The sequence below is a fragment of the Henckelia pumila genome, chromosome 4 (assembly GCF_033568475.1).
Source record: "Henckelia pumila isolate YLH828 chromosome 4, ASM3356847v2, whole genome shotgun sequence".
NCBI lineage: Eukaryota > Viridiplantae > Streptophyta > Magnoliopsida > Lamiales > Gesneriaceae > Henckelia > Henckelia pumila.
In genome coordinates this window covers 230,482,955-230,499,155 of record NC_133123.1, presented here as the reverse complement: position 1 = coordinate 230,499,155, position 16,201 = coordinate 230,482,955, and the positions used below count along the sequence as shown (strand labels likewise).

The following is a 16,201-nucleotide window of genomic DNA, read 5'->3' as shown; positions in this document are numbered from 1 at the left end:
TGGATCGAGCAAAAAAGGAAATCCCAAAGCTTGAAATCACAAAGGGGAGCTTTCCATGGAGGATCACGTTGAAGGGGATGAATATGGAGTGATTATAAAGTCAACAACACTTATGAATATATAATAAATCCAATAATTGCGTTTTAGACCCTGAAAATTCTGAAAATTGTATTCTAGTCCCTGATCAAAATCAAATCAGCCCTCGACTTCTAAAATCTCTGATTATCTCAAATAAAGTCCATTAAGATAATTTTGGGGCGTTACACTTAGCACAGTACTGTATATTTATGGCGCCCTGAGTAGACTGTTTTAACCAGTATTTTAATTCATTTGCGTGCTGCATATTAGTCTATATATATTATTGGTTTCGTATTGAGCATTGTCGCTCACGCCCCTGTGTTGGTTTCTTTTTGGGATTCCTTGTGGCGGGGCAGGTTTGAGGCTGGACGGTCCAGGTGATTCGCAGCAGGGTTGAGGTTGTTACCTGTTGCAGTGAGAGCTTAGTGGTAGGGCTTGTTACCCTAAGACTTTTGATTTTGTTGTATAAGAGTATTTATACACTATTTTTGTCGTCGATTGTATTCTGCCGATTGAATTTGTTGTATTTTAAATATTACGCTCTTTACGCTTTTAATGTTAATGCATGCGCTATTTAAACTCTGATTAGGTAGTGGATCCGAGTAGGGTCTCTACATTTATTGGTATCAGAGCGCATTGCAATTGGGAATTAGTAAAGCGGATTAATACGTTATCTGTTATTCAATTGACAGATGGCAGGTTACGACAAGAGCCACGACAGTGGAGGTGATGGTCATTGGGATGGTGAAGACGGTCGTCGACATGGCCGTGGACACCGCAAAGAGCGGAGGACCGTCAGCATGCATAGGTTTATGCAAGTGAGCCCTAAGCCATTAGCAGGAGGCGAGACCCCCGGAGGCTGCTGAGGACTGGCTAGAGAGGATAGAGCATTGCTTCAGAGAGTTCCATTTCACAGATGCAAAAAAGATGGAGACTCTTGGTTTTCTGCTAGAGGGGCGAGCGAGGAAGTGGCGGAGATCTACTTTCGCACTATTTGTAGAAACGAGAGGAGCAGGTAATTGGATTGAGTTTTGTACTTCTTTCGAGATATTGTATTTTCCTCCAGCCCTTTGTCAGACTAAAGCTAATGAGTTGCTTGGACTGCGACAGGGGACGATGTCTATTGAGGAGTATCAGCAGAAGTTCTTTGATCTTCAACCCTATTTCCCGCATATCGTTGAGAGTTCCGTAGCCAAGTATGATCATTTTCTTCAGGGTCTGAACCCTGAAATTCATCAGATGATTGTTGTTGGGAGTGACATGACCTATGAAGGTTTGGTGGACCGTTGTCACCAGGAAGAGGACAGTATTCAAAGGAACCGATCTATGATTCCTTCATTTTCATCCAGACCGACTAGTTCTTTGGGTCCGAGGAGCCAGTATTTTAAGAAGCAAGGTGGTAATTCTTCTTCTTCTTCCAGATCTGGCGGAGTGCAACGTTTCGGTAGCCAGGGGATGAGCTGTTGTCGTCAGTGTAGGCATAAGCATCCACCAGGCCTGTGTCCTCAATTGATTGGAGCGTGTTTTCAGTGTGGGAATGAGGGGCACATAAAGAGAGATTTTCCTACTATTTTGGGAGGAGCTAGTGGTTCTGGAGGATCCCAGACGTCAGTACAACAGCAATTTCAGCAATAGCCTTCTCATCGCAGCGCCAGCAGTCGCATCCATCGCAGCGACAGACTTCTTCCCGTGGTCATTCTTATTTGCGGCCATGTGTTCAGGGGAAGGTCTTTTCTCTTAACTAGGAGCAGACGAAGGCAGATATTGACCGTATGATTGAAGGTACCTGTAGTTTATGTGGTTTTCCAGCGTATGTTTTTATTGATACGGGTGCATTACACTCATTCATCTCAACACATTGGTAAAAAGTATAGATTGCCGTTTATTCCTTTAAACGTGTTGTTAGTGGTCTCTACTCCGATGGGTAGCGAAGTCTTAACTAAGCGTCTAGTGGTTGGTTTCTCTTTGGATTTTAAAGGGTATCAACTTACTGCTAACCTGATAATCCTAGCTATGGAGGATTTTGATTTTATTATCGGGATTGATCTCCTGACTACCTACAGAGCGATAGTGGATTGCTATTAGACGTTTGTTCAGTTTCGTCTTGAGGATTGTGAGGCATGGTACTTTTACGGTGAGTGAGCACGACCCCCGATGTCAGTGGTTTCTGCTCTGAAAGCCCGACGTGCTTTAGGGTCTGGCGGAGAAGGCTACCTTATCTACGCCATCGATTCATCCTTGGAGGGACCAGACATCCAGGAGATACCCATAATCCGTGAGTTTCCCGATGTGTTTCCGGAGGAGATTCCAGGCTTGCCACCAGTGAGAGAGATTGAGTTTGGCATTGAGCTAGTGTCAGGGACATCACCGATTTCCAAAGCTTTGTATCTATTAGCACCTTTTGAGATGAGAGAGTGGCAGATTCAACTTCGGTCGATTGTTTCGCCATGGGGAGCCCCAGTCCTTTTTGTTAAGAAGAAAGATGGGTCGATGCTTCTTTGTATAGACTATTGACAGCTTAACCAAGCGATGGTAAAGAATAATTATCCTCTTCTGCGGATAGATGATTTGTTTGATCAGTTACAGGGTACTTCTGTTTACTCAAAGATTGACCTACGGTCGGGATATCACCAGTTGAGGGTTAGAGATGAGGATATCTCTAAGACAACATTTCGTACGCGGTATGGTCACTACAAGTTCTTAGTGATGCCGTTTGGTTTGACGAATGCTCCAGCAATCTTCATGGATTTGATGAACAGAGTATTTTGCGGCTTTCTGGATAAGTTCTTGGTTGTGTTCATTGACGATATCCTTGTGTATTCTCGCAGTATGGACGAGCACGTTTTACATCTCCATACAGTATTGTAGATACTGAGAGAGAGGCAGTTGTATGCTAAGTTGAGCAAGTGTAAATTTTGAATTGATCGAGTTGTTTTCCTTGGTCATGTAATTTCACGAGACGGTTTTTCAGTTGATCCTTGTAATACGGAAGTCATTTTGATTTGGTCACGTCCGACGATAGTTTCAGAGATTCGTAGTTTTCTTGGGATGGCAGGCTACTACCGAAGATTCGTGGAGAATTTTTCTCAGATTGCTAAGCCTTTGATGCAGCTTATGAGGAAAGATGTGCCTTTCGTTTGGACGTCAGAGTGTGAGGAGATTTTTCACGAGTTACGACGACGTCTGACTACAGCTCCAATGTTGGCTCTACCGTCTGGATCAGGTGGATTTTTAGTTCACACTGATGCTTCTCTCCAGGGGTTGGATGTGTGTTATCGCAGAGAGGTCATGTGATTGCCTATGCCTCGAGGCAATTGAAGACTCACGAGGAGAAATATCCCGTACACTAGTTATATCTTGCAGTCATCGTCTTTGCTCTTAAGATATGACGTCATTATTTGTATGGTGAGAAGTTCGAGATCTTCAGTGATCATAAAAGTTTGAAGTACTTGTTCACTCATGCTGAGTTGAACATGAGGCAACGTCGTTGGATGGATTTGCTGAAGGACTATGATTGTGAGATCAAGTACCATCCAGGAACTTCTAATCCAGTTGTGGATGCCCTTAGCCGCAAAGTATACGTGAGTTTGCTTCATACCAGCTCAGTTGCGCGAGTGGTAGAGGAGTGTTTTTCCTTGGATTTCACTTTTTGGCATAAGAAAAAACAGCAAGGAGTTCGCGTTTTGTTAGTACTTATCGAACCAGCCTTGTATACTCGTACACGTGAGTTGCAGGCCGTTGATCTAAAGACGCAGAAGTTAGCCCGTTTGGCTCAGAATGGGAATAATTTTGGTTTTCATTTGAAGAATGATGGTCTGTTGTGTCTCTTTGGACGTGTGGTAGTTCCTGATGATTTCACATTACGAGAGGAGATTCTGTCTCAAGCTCACCGTAGTAGATTTTCTGTACATCCTGGTAGCATGAAAATGTACAAGGTTATACGTACAAGGTTCTGATGGAAAGGAATGAAGAGCGGTGTATATCAGTTTGTATCTCGATGCCTTGTATGTCAGCAGGTCAAGGCAGAATATCGACGACCCTGTGGATTACTCCAGAGTTTAGAGATTCCTGAGTGGAAGTGGGAGCATGTGACGATGGATTTTGTCACCCACTTAACGATTTCTTCCAGGAACTGCGATGCTATTTGGGTTGTTGTTGATCGATTGTCAAAGTCCGCGCATTTCTTTCCTTACAATTGGGACTTTACTTTTGACAGGATGACACGTCTGTACGTGCAAGAGGTGGTTCGTCTGCATGGAATTCCGTTGAGTATTGTCAGCGACAGAGATCCGAGGTTTACCTCTAGGTTTTGGGGTAGCTTCCAGCGAGCTCTTGACACTACTCTGAGTTTGAGTACAGCATACCACCCAGAGACCGACGGGCAGAGTGAGAGGACTATTCGTACTCTCGAGGATATGCTTCAAGATACATTCATGGATTTTGGTCCAGCGTGGCATGACCACTTGACGTTAGTGGAGTTTGCTTATAATAACAGTTACCACAGCAGCATTGGCATGTCACCATTTGAGGCCTTATACGGACGCCGCTATCGTACGCCTTTGTTTTGGGACGAAGTTGGAGAGCGTCAAGTTTAAGGTCCACAGATGATTCAACAAATGACCGATGCAGTGGAGATGATTCGTAAGAGGATTAAGGCAGCCCAGGATTGACAGGCTAGCTACGCTAACACTCACCGCAGACCGTTACATTTTGAGGTAGGGGAACATGTGTTCCTACAAGTGTCACCTTTCCGGAAGGTGATGAGATTTGGACTCAAGGGCAAGTTGTCGCCGAGATTTATCAGTCCGTTCGAGATTCTTGAGAAAGTTGGAGACATGGCCTATCGTTTAGCTTTTCCACCATATCTTTCCAGTATCCATGATGTGTTTCACGTGTCTTTGTTGAGGCAGTACATGGCAGATGAGTCGAACATATTGCATCCAACTGAGGTGCAACTGGATCAAGATTTTTCCTACGTGGAGAGACCCCTCAGGATTCTTGACAGGAAGGACAAGGTGCTTCGAAACAAGCTCATACCTCTAGTGATGGTGCAGTGGCAGCGTAGAGGGACTGAAGAAGCAACTTGGGAGTTGGAGAGCCGGATGAGAGTTGAGCATCCAGAGTTGTTTTGATGTTTTGTACTTTTCTTTGTAAGAAATACTTGTACTTTGTAATGTTCAGTTGTAATAAAGAACATGTGGTTGACTTTTTGTATTTTCCTCTAGACTTAAATTTCGAGGACAAAATTTCTTAAGTGGGGGAAAATATAGTAACCCATAATCCAATAAAGTGATTAAGTAATTAATCATAATTAATATTCCTAATGTTCGGACGGCCCGAGGAGAATACCGGAGGATCCAAAGACGTTCGGACGATCCGAAGTGAAGTTCGGAGGCTACGATCGTGTTCGGACGGTCCGTCGGCAGGTTTGGAGGATCCGAACAGGGATAGGGCTTACATCATCAATTACGTCAGCAAGGTAACGTCATGGCTTACAATCGGATGGGACATCGGACGACCCAAAGTCGGTATCGGATGATCCGATCGTGTTCGGAGGCTCCAAACAGGGTTCGGACGACCCAAACTTCGCCTATAAATAGAGGGTCCGAGATCTCATTTCACTCGCACCTCTCCTCTTTATTCTCTCGATTCCTAGGCCGTTTAACTCAGATCTAGGGAGATCTAGGCGTCCTATGGGGAATCCAAAAGCGACATAGCGATTTAGGCGTCGTAGCGGAGCTGTGGCCTTGTTTTGAGGCAAGCGGCAACAAAGGGCTAACGACGGACGCATGTATAGCTTTGGTCTCCTAAAAATATTTAGGAGTATTGAATAGCTTAGTCAAGGATTTTAGAGCTTATTTAATGATGCATGTATGTTTGCATTGTAGACAACTTAGTGTGGAATTGTAGGCGTGGGATCTAGACCTATGGTGCTAGGATTTGCCTGCAGTGTTAGAGGTATGTAAATACTGACCGAGATAGCCGGCATGATATATATATGCTTATATGTTGCATGAGTATGTGCTATATATTTTACGGCTTTAGCACATGCATGTTTTTACACCGGACTGCATCTGGTATAATGTGAGTCATGAAAGTTTCCATCATTGATGAGTTACTTCTTATGGATTTGTGTCTTGGGACACTCAGCCCCTGGTTTTGCTATCACTAGCACTAGTAGAAAAATCTCTTAAGACTTCGGTTAATAACCGAAGCCGTAGAATTATAAATACCGAAGTAGTGTCACGTGAAGTAATAGGTACTATTTTACTTTGCATAATCACCGAAGTCGTATCCCTTAAATTACCGAAGTCTTTGGTCGATGCATTGAGGCAGAACCGGTTCATAATCGGACCGGTGCCGAAGTAAAAAAATATCTTTTATTTCACTAATTTCATAAGTTGTGTAGTAAAACATATTCTATTACTTCGTCAATTAATGAAGTTGATGAAGTAACAACTATGTTTTGACTTCGGTTCGTAGACGAAGTGAAATATAGTCTTCTACTTCGTCTATTAATAAAATTACTGAAGTCATAGAATAGTTGTTACTTCGGTATTTTCATTAATAGACAAAGCAAAATAATGCCTTTAACTTCGTTAATTTCCTATATTAGCGTAGTAAAATGCATCTTTCTACTTCGTCTATTAGTGAAATTGCCAAAGTAATAGAATGTTTTTTACCTCGTTAATTGCGTTAATAAACGTAGTAAAATGATGACGTAAATTCTTTGATTTACTTCGTTTATACTAAAATTGCTGCACTCAATAAAGCACATTTTTTTTATAATAATGCCATAAATATAATTTTGAAACTTAAAAATACACTAAAAATATTAATAAATTCATCCCAAAACGACAAAATACATAAATCAACAAGTTTATCCACCAAAATAACGCGAATTATATGCACATATCCACACGTATCTCCTCAAAACTAAACGCGTACACATCCACATGTATTTCCTCAAAAGAAAGTATTATCCAAACGTGAATGATATATTTAAGCACCTACATGCGAGTAGACAAATTCACTCCATTCTCTTCTAACTTCATCAAATTGTTCTTGATACTGTAACACTTATTCTTGACGAATCCTGCAAACTGAAATTCCAACAAAGAGTGGAATGCCACGGTAAACCAAAAAGGCAGCTAGTTGCACGGCAAACCAACAAGGCAGCTAATTGCAAAATGAAATCCAAAACAAAGAATATTCAGCAACCTATTTGGTATGCATGTTGACACATATCAAGTGCTAAGAGAAGATTCAACACCCTATTTCATACACACACTTACGAAAGTAAAAAAGAATCAAACATATAGACACCATTTAAATAGTTTTAGTAAGCAAGAAAATAAAGGAGTAAAACAAAGCCCTTGAATTGAAACTAGTCCACATTCTTGTAGAATACTGGAGATCAAGAAAAAAGAGAAAAAAAGGGCGATCCAATTCCACCAGCAAAAGCTCTCATCTACATGCTTGCATAAACCAAAAATCAAGAAATAAACACAAAGGGTGACCTATATGTAGGTTTGATGCTCGAAAAGGCTCTTTCAAAAGATAACAAAAAAACACACATAGATGATTGATTCAATTCAGTAAATATAAACAGAAAAAGGCAAATAAATAAAAATAATACCAAGTCCCAAGGTTCATAAAGTTCTTTTTACTTTAAGAAGTTCAAAACATAAACAATTAGAATCATTTAGCTTATCCTCATGCAATAGAAGAAGAATCACACTTGCAATAAAGAGACGATCTCACCCTATCTTTCAATAAACAAAGAAACAAAAACAAGGCAGAGTTTCAAAAAGAAAAACTCAAAAATTTAAATATTAAAATCCCAATTACAAAAACACAAAAGTACAAACTTTTTCCATTCAAAAAAACAATCCACCGAATTCATACCAAATGAAGAAAAGTATTTAGAGAATCAACTGCTTACATAGGTATATTTAGAACCATTATATACGAACAATATCCGCCGAGGTAGAACTAGGCATGTTGAGACTAAAACACCATACACAAACAAAGGCATGCCACATATTAAAAAAAAAAAGCAAAAATGAACGATCATGCATGATATTTGAGAAAGGCATAACACACTCAACAAAGCAAAAACTAAGTAGCGACATTCTCAAATCCATATACCCCTTATACAAAATATTGTTTTTAATCGAGATATTACATTGATTATTACCAGTAAATAAATGAGACAATTACCTCAACATATTCACTTGTGTAAGGGACAGTGAAATGAGCAGGGGTCCAACAAGTTCCATCAATATACTCCTTATAAACACCTTCATCTTCCTTCAATAGTGAAGCAGCCTTTACAGAAGCTGTGTATATAAGCCTCCTCACTGTTCTCGATCAAACACACAAACTCGCAAATCTCTTCGTCGAATCCACGGTTGCATCGATCCTGTTTTTGTACTTCTTTTGTGTCCAGATCCTAAAATATTTAGCTTCAATCATTTCTTCTTAATCTCTACCCGAATAAAATGAATGAAACAATAAATACAATCAATCACAATCCAAGCTCAAACCCTGAACTTTAGCTTTAAACACATCAACGGAAACATCAACTTGAAACAAAAAACAAGATGAGCAAACCTCTGTAAGCGTAAAACTCCACTTGATGTTCATTATCTTATAAATTAGTCATATTATTAAAATACATTCATATTTCTTGGAGAAAAAAAATCAACACTGTTCCTTGAGCTTAAAAAAAACCAAGTTGACAAAAATATGAGATCAAAAAGTATTCATCATCAAGATGAAGAAATGAAAGAATTCCTAGTATCTCCACCAGCGCATTCATACACCCCCATATATGCATGCATGTGTGTGAGTAAATATGCACACACACACAAGCGCACGCATGTGTAAACAAATATATATATATATTTATACCTGATCAAGTGTCAAGGTATCATGATCAACCAAACCTTCAGGAAGTACAAGGTTGTGCACCTGTGAAACATAAGAAAGAACCTAAAAACAAAACAAAAATGGTCAAATTAAAAAAAAAAAAAACCACAGTTGCATAATCAAATAGGAATTTTCATAATATATCTTTATAGATGTATTTTCTTGCAAGAAGGAAAAACGAATAACAAGAACAAGAAAACAAAAAAATAATCGGGCACATGCATCCAGAATTTATTTTTGATTATAAATGCAATCTAATATAATTTTCAACAGAATCCAAAACATACTTCAATTCTTGCATAATGTTTTAAAATACATTTCGTGACTACTCCAGCAGCAACTGTTGCGGTAGTTTCTTCGAAAAAAGATCTCCCACCACCCTGAATTTCAGGTGCACATTAATTAATTAAAACAAGAAATTATATGACTTATAAGAGCTAAGAATCATTGGATTGTAAAAGATGCTACCTGCATTGATCTCACGCCTTTATTATATGCACGAGATGGTATAAAAAAATCGGAGTGGTGGCAGCAGAAGAACTCGACATTTCAGTACGCTTAGACTCTAGCTTGTCGTGTACATGTCCTGCTTTGGAAGGCTTTCTTTTATCCATATGCAATGCAAAAGAACCGTGGGGCGGGACTGAAATTCCAATGAAAAGATAGCTATTCATCTTACATCCCCGAATTACCTGTGCTTTCAAAAACTCATTTTTATCTTTCAAGTAGTTGTATTTCTTCGCTGCTAGGTCTTTTTCCTGCTTAAAAGAAATATCATCCAGATGAATAGACCTGATTACAATCATCCATTATGATAAGGCGAAACAAGAATTGGGAAAAAATTATCACCCACTTGTTTCAAATATGTGTTCTCCATCGACAGTTTAGTTGTCTTCCCTGTTAACTCCAGAGACATAGGGTTGTGGACACAAGGGTTGTGCTTCAATTTTTAAATCTCATCTATCTCAATTCTCATGGGAAACCACAAAACCATTAAAAGAATTTTATACTCTATACACCTTATAAGCAAGTAAAAGCACATGAGATGGTACAGGCTTTGCACCACAAGCCATAAAGTTTTTGATAGTATTTGAGGTCAATGTGATTATCATTAAATAAAAAAAATCCCATTGCCTCATTGTCAATGTAATTTATTTAAAAAAGTCATGAATGAATAATATAATTAATGATGATAAAGTAATATATTTACATGGACTTCTTTGACGATATATATGTTAAGGTATCGTTCGGTTCATAAACGAGATGAGCATGAATGAATAATATAATTAATGATGATAAAGTAATATATTTACATAAAAAAAATAGTGCACGCCACTAATATTTCGAATAATTTACATTAGACAATAAGATGAATAATCAACCAAATGTGTTATCCACTGCACAAAAAAATTAGATTCATTATTATCTTTGACAAATAATACGTATATAAATGTTTTCACGTATTTGATATATGCTTGAATGGCACTAAAGTAACCTTTCATTTCTTGTTGTACGAAATTACCACGAAATCTAAAATATTCTATTGTAATCCATAATAAATTAATGACAAACTCTCCTCCAAATTGTTAAGATATTTTTGCCTAATGGTAAAGGTGAGACCATAATAACTCTAGTGGTCTTGAATTTAAGACCTTAATAACATATAATTCTCCAATATGCTATAATCATCTAAAGGGTGATGTCATATTACGATTTTATACCCTTTCTAAAGGCCGGAACAAAAGTTATAAGATTTTAGGAATTTCTCTCACTTCTAACATCTTGAATTCTAACAGTATGTACCTTTTCAAATTCGGAGCATGAGAAAATAAGCGCAACAAATTGGAACAAAGCAAGTACAAGCACAAGGAAACAAACCATGCATAACAAAACATGTAATGAATCGATCGAACACATACATATTTTTTAATATATACACATAAGTCCACTTACCTCATTCAAATGTGTAACCAAAATCGGTATCGATCTGTTTTTGACAGCCCCGTCGTTCAAACTCGCCAGGAAAAGAGGCAGAGCGAGCCAACCCCACTAGAGCTTCCGCCGCATCCAACTCAAACGTCAACATCCTATGTGAGGTGCATAGAATGAAAAAAAATTAATTTTGCCAAGTCCAAGGACAGGCCATCCCTATATCTTACCAACTCGTATAAAAATCATTAGATCTTTGATTTGCTATTAGATCCTCTTTTGAATCGGTGTAAGGAACCATCCACAGGTTATAGATGTTAAATCCAATATAACTTTCTGTGTGGCCTGCATCGGAAAATGTCCGCCTTGAGACAACAAGATCTCACAAACTCAAACAAACTTAAGCTTATCTTACGCAGCATTTCTTCATAAATTACCAAATCTTTTAGAAGCAACCACAGACACACATTTCCACTAGCATGTCATTTGATAAACATGAACATTTGTGGACTCGTGAATAAAACAAACCAAATAGTTTCATCGATAAAAAATAAACAGAACAAAGTCATAAATTTTACCTTATACTTTTCCTTGTAAAGTTTCACAACAGCAGAATGAGCCAGCAAGATATTATGCCCCACAAGATATGGTTCAGTAGTGGAATTGCCCTTCGAACAAACATCTGAAGAAGGGGATCGATGGAGCTTGGAAGAAAGGGATCGATACTTTTGAAAACATTCGAAAAGAAAAGAATTGTAAACAATTATAAAGGTGCAAAAGATGATAAAATGCGAAGACGGATACTATTATAAATTAATTACCTATTTTATGAGTTAAGTAGCTACTTCTGAGACGGTTTTTTTCTAATCTTCCCTCTCGCAGCTGTCAAAAAACATAGACGTTAGAGCATTTAGAAAAAAAAAAAGAAGAAGAAGACAATGTCTGGGTAGAATAGAAACCGATGGATCCTAGAGCATTTAAGAAAGAAATTAGTTGCAATGCACTATACAAAAAAAAAAAACAGACGTCGTAAAAAAAGACACTAAGATCAAACCCACAAGAAAGCTAAGTGAACAAATAAGAAATCGCTCAAATAAAAAACACATCCTAAACAACTAAAAAGATCTATATGTATTATTATCTTTATAGGTGTCACGAAAAACACATCCTAAACAACTAAAAAGATCTTTATAACGTGTGAAACGTAAAACATCCTTGGTATATGTTTTATCTGTAAAATTTAAGATCTGGAAAATAAAAACCAAATCTACGTATAGCATATGAGAATGGACAAAAAAATAAGAATGAGACCGAATTAAAACTCAGATCAAGAAACAAAAATACAAATCTATACACAACTTCTTCAAACAGATCGACCTACAACATTTAAAACCAAGGAACAACAAAAAAGATACGGAACCTAATCTACCGTAATCCTAAATGTAAGATCCACGGTTATCACAAAAAAGAGAAAAAAAGGCAGAAGTCTCACATGAAGGTCAGTTATCTGTAGCAGAGACACGTCTGACAAGGTATTGAAGATCTGCAAAAAAAACCACACAATAAATTTCCAAAGCAAATGATTCCGCTTACATTGGGTTTTTTATGATTTGAATCTACTCCAATAATGGAAGAAAGATAGAAAGCTGAAGGAATTAATTCACCGCTTACATTAAAAATTAATTTTAGTTTTTCACTTTTTACTTCGGCAAAATAACATATGCCGAAGTAATATGTTCTCAAAACATCAGAGAAGCCCGTGTTTTTTTAAATACCAAAGTAAAATGTGTTTTTTTACTGCACTTGTGTTATTACCGAAGTTGTTTATTACATATTACTTCGTTTTTAGTAATTGCCGAAGTAAAATATGCCGAAGTGAAATGCGATTTTTCTACTAGTGTAGGAGCAACCATGACGGTGGAGTAGACACTATAGTGGATAGGGGAATATACGAGTACCCCACGGAGTCGCTCTCTTAGCACGGTACTGTATATTCATGGCGCCCTGAGTATGCTGTTTTAACAAGTATTTTAAGTCATTTTCTTGCTGCATATTAGTCTATATATATCAATTCTTTCGTATTGAGCGTTGTCGCTCATGCCCTTGTGTTGGTTTCTTTTTGGGATTCCTTGTGGTGAGCCAGGTTTGAGGCTGGACGGTTCAGGTGATTTGCAGCAGGGTTGAGGTTGTTACCTGTTGCAGCGAGAGCTTAGTGGTAGGGCTTGTAACCCTAAGATTTTTGATTTTGTTTTATAAGAGTATTTATACACTATTTTTGTCGGTTGTATTCTACCGATTGGATTTGTTGTATTTTAAATATTTCGCTCTTTACGCTTTTAATGTTAATGCATGCGCTATTTAAACTTTGATTAGGTAGTGGATCCGGGTAGGGTCACTATAGTACTTGGAATCTTTCCTAGCTCATTCCTAGAACATCCAAGTAGAACATACCTGCAACATGTGGTGATGTTAAGTTTTCTTTTATTGATTCTTATACCTATAAAGTAGAGTAACGCAGGATACTCTTGATAGGAGATCACCTATATAAGTGCAAAGTATTGGCCACTTTTTGTAACACTTATGTATCTAAGATATGGTCCAGGGCCGAAATGGAGACAACGTGAGAACAAAATATGTTAAGATTATTGTTATGTAAATACTATTGACTTTGTTTACATAAAAGGTTGACTAGTTCAAGACATCGCGTCACTTTGCAACTAGTAAATGCGATCATATTTTACTAAGGTAGGTTCAAAGTCACAAGCTACCTATCCTGATTTACCAATAACTCAAAAAGTCTTTCAAGTGAGAATGCTAATATATGTGAAATTCATTCATGTGGGGGATTGTTGGAAAAAATATTGAATGAATTGTTGGAATAAATGGCTTGAAATGAGCTTGAAATGCTTGTCCCAAAGCTTGTCCCAAAGGCTTGTCCCAACTGTTGAAAAAATTGAATTTGGTGAAATAAATTGGAGGGAAAGTTTTTCCACATTGGAACAACTCCAATATATTTCTCACCTTATATAATCCAACTTTGGATTATGGGATTGGGCCCTTAGGGCACCGATGTTTTGTAAAGGGGTAAGAAGCTAATCGATACAATAAACATGCGCGCGCGGCCGGCCAGCGCGGCTAGGCGAGGTTTATGATCCTATTATTCTTTTTGGATAAAATTTAATTAAAAAATAATATTGTTTTTGTGTGCGCCCGAGCGGTAAAATATTACCGCCCGCGCGCAGCACCTCGTCTGCAAAACAGAAGTTTGGCCAAAAGTCGGCCGCCCGAGCGGTCAAATATTACCGCTTGGGCGCATCGTCAAATAAGAGGGACAGAAATTTTGGCAAAATTTGGGCGCCCGAGCGGTTAAATTTTACCGCTCGAGCGCGCGGCTTGCAGTTCGAAAAGTCACGACTCTTTTTGGCTTTTTCTGTCATGGATTTCATCCTTAGGCCTTAAAACGTGTTATTTGAAGTCATAGTATATATATAGATATATAGTATTGTTATAACGTAGAGAAACTAATCGGTAACATCTGATAACGTGATACTTCAGATCTCTCTGCAAATTCTTCCCTCTCTCACACAAAATTCAAGTTGACACATATTTTCATTCGACGAAGATCGAGATATTTGTTGTGCTGCTATATCTCAATTGTAAATTTGTTGTATCTTAGAGACTATTGCCGCCAACGTTTAAGCATTGTTAATGAGAAATTTCGTCTTGCGGATAGAGAGATTCTCTTACCTCGACTTCTTATTGCTGTTGTTGCTATTAGTGTTATTGTGTTCAGAATTCTGAATACTATCCTTATAACATTTTATTCCTGATGGATGATTTTCAATTTGATGATTTCAAGGGTTTAAGTAGGCGAAGGTAAAACATGTGTATTTTGCTTCGTGATTTATATTTAATACGTTATTGGACAATGGAAAATGAGTTGAAAAATGAATTTGTAGAACTGGAAAGAGCTAGGGATCAGTCTATTTTATTATTATATAATAATAATAATAATAATAATAATAATAATAATAATAATAATAATAATATATGATATATGTTCATATTTATAACCTTTCATATTTATAAATTTTATATGTTTAACTCATTTTATTAGGATGAGATAAATGAACAAAATATTTAAAATAAAAATTATTACACAAATAATATATTATTTATTCATTTCATTACACATATTGTGTGTGTTTTGGCTGCTAGTAGTAATTGATTTTCCATTATATCTTGAAAATTTTTACCAAAAAGCATAGAGATTGGCTGTTGAAAGCTTATTCCGAACTACTACTACGGTTTCAAGTCTAACTAACGTAATCTATGAGATCCGTCTGTTTTAAAATTTTGCATAACATTGATGTTGTTACTCTAAGTGGTATTTGGAGACGTGAACATGTTGCCTACCACCTTACAATAGAGTTGCAACTATTCAAAAAATTCTTACGACAAATTGTAATTTTGTCGCTCTTAAATATTTTGTGTTATAGCAACAATTGACATCTTTATTGAACATTTAAATGTTTAAAAGATCTCAAATTGTCTTAAGGTACTTCAATAAAGAAAACATCCTCAATTATTTTGAAAGAAGCTAATCGCCTAAAAATGCAGCATTGAACTCGTTTTCAATTATTTTTGAAAGACTCTATTCGCCTAAAAATGCAACATTTATTGATAGTAAATCATAATCGTCTAGTTTCTATTTTTTATATACAACAATTTTCTTATCTCAAGATCCAACATAAGAATAAAATAATTTTTGAATTTGATATACTAAATTTAATTTAAAATTAAAATATCATATTTTTTACTACTAATTAACATATACACATAAATAAAATTACTCACGAAGCACACGCGTTGTGTGTATATAAAATTTTATTTTTAATTGAAATATATTATTTTTAAAATTTTAATTTGGTGAAAATTTTTTAGACAATCATTTTTTTGCGATAAAATTTATTTTGAAAATGAGATTAGATGATTCAAAATGTTGAAGAAACAAATATTGTGAGCTATAAAAAAAATGGAATTTAGTTAGTGGGTTTGTGGTATGAACGTGAGTGTTTGATATTAAGGTAGTGTTTGTAATCTCTAAAAATAAGTGAATATGGAGATTCTTTGTGTATTAAATGTTCTTACTATTTTTTTAGTTAGCAATGCATGTAATTATATTTTTGAAAGAAGGGAAATTTTGTCTAAACACTTAAATTACCGAATTTTTTTTTCTAAAGGTGAAGCGGTTATAGCA

The 16,201-nt window shown here is 36.9% G+C and overlaps 1 protein-coding gene and 1 long non-coding RNA gene across 2 annotated transcripts; one reads left to right on the top strand and one right to left on the bottom strand.

The window, feature by feature from the left end:
* The first annotated feature begins 2,232 nt into the window (after positions 1 to 2,232).
* Positions 2,233 to 5,210, top strand: LOC140862881 (uncharacterized). Its single transcript, XM_073265916.1, has 6 exons — positions 2,233 to 2,353; positions 3,134 to 3,345; positions 3,747 to 4,027; positions 4,208 to 4,347; positions 4,438 to 4,667; positions 4,989 to 5,210. The coding sequence occupies exons 1-6, from the start codon at positions 2,233 to 2,235 to the stop codon at positions 5,208 to 5,210; spliced, it is 1,206 nt and encodes a 401-aa protein (XP_073122017.1).
* Positions 5,211 to 9,479: 4,269 nt separating this feature from the next.
* Positions 9,480 to 9,946, bottom strand: LOC140894651 (uncharacterized). Its single transcript, XR_012153882.1, has 3 exons — positions 9,866 to 9,946; positions 9,705 to 9,770; positions 9,480 to 9,598 (listed from the first exon to the last, which is right to left on the bottom strand). It is a non-coding gene; the product is annotated as an uncharacterized lncRNA (long non-coding RNA).
* Between the last annotated feature and the right edge of the window lie 6,255 nt (positions 9,947 to 16,201).

Bases quoted from the DNA above. Each gene is read 5' to 3' on its own strand.
- LOC140862881 (XM_073265916.1), top strand. From the start codon at position 2,233: ATGTCAGTGGTTTCTGCTCTGAAAGCCCGACGTGCTTTAGGGTCTGGC. The intron at 4,028-4,207 runs GTTCTGATGGAA...GATTTCTTCCAG, and splicing joins TACAAGGTTATACGTACAAG to GAACTGCGATGCTATTTGGG. The intron at 4,348-4,437 runs GTATTGTCAGCG...GTTTGAGTACAG, and splicing joins TCTGCATGGAATTCCGTTGA to CATACCACCCAGAGACCGAC.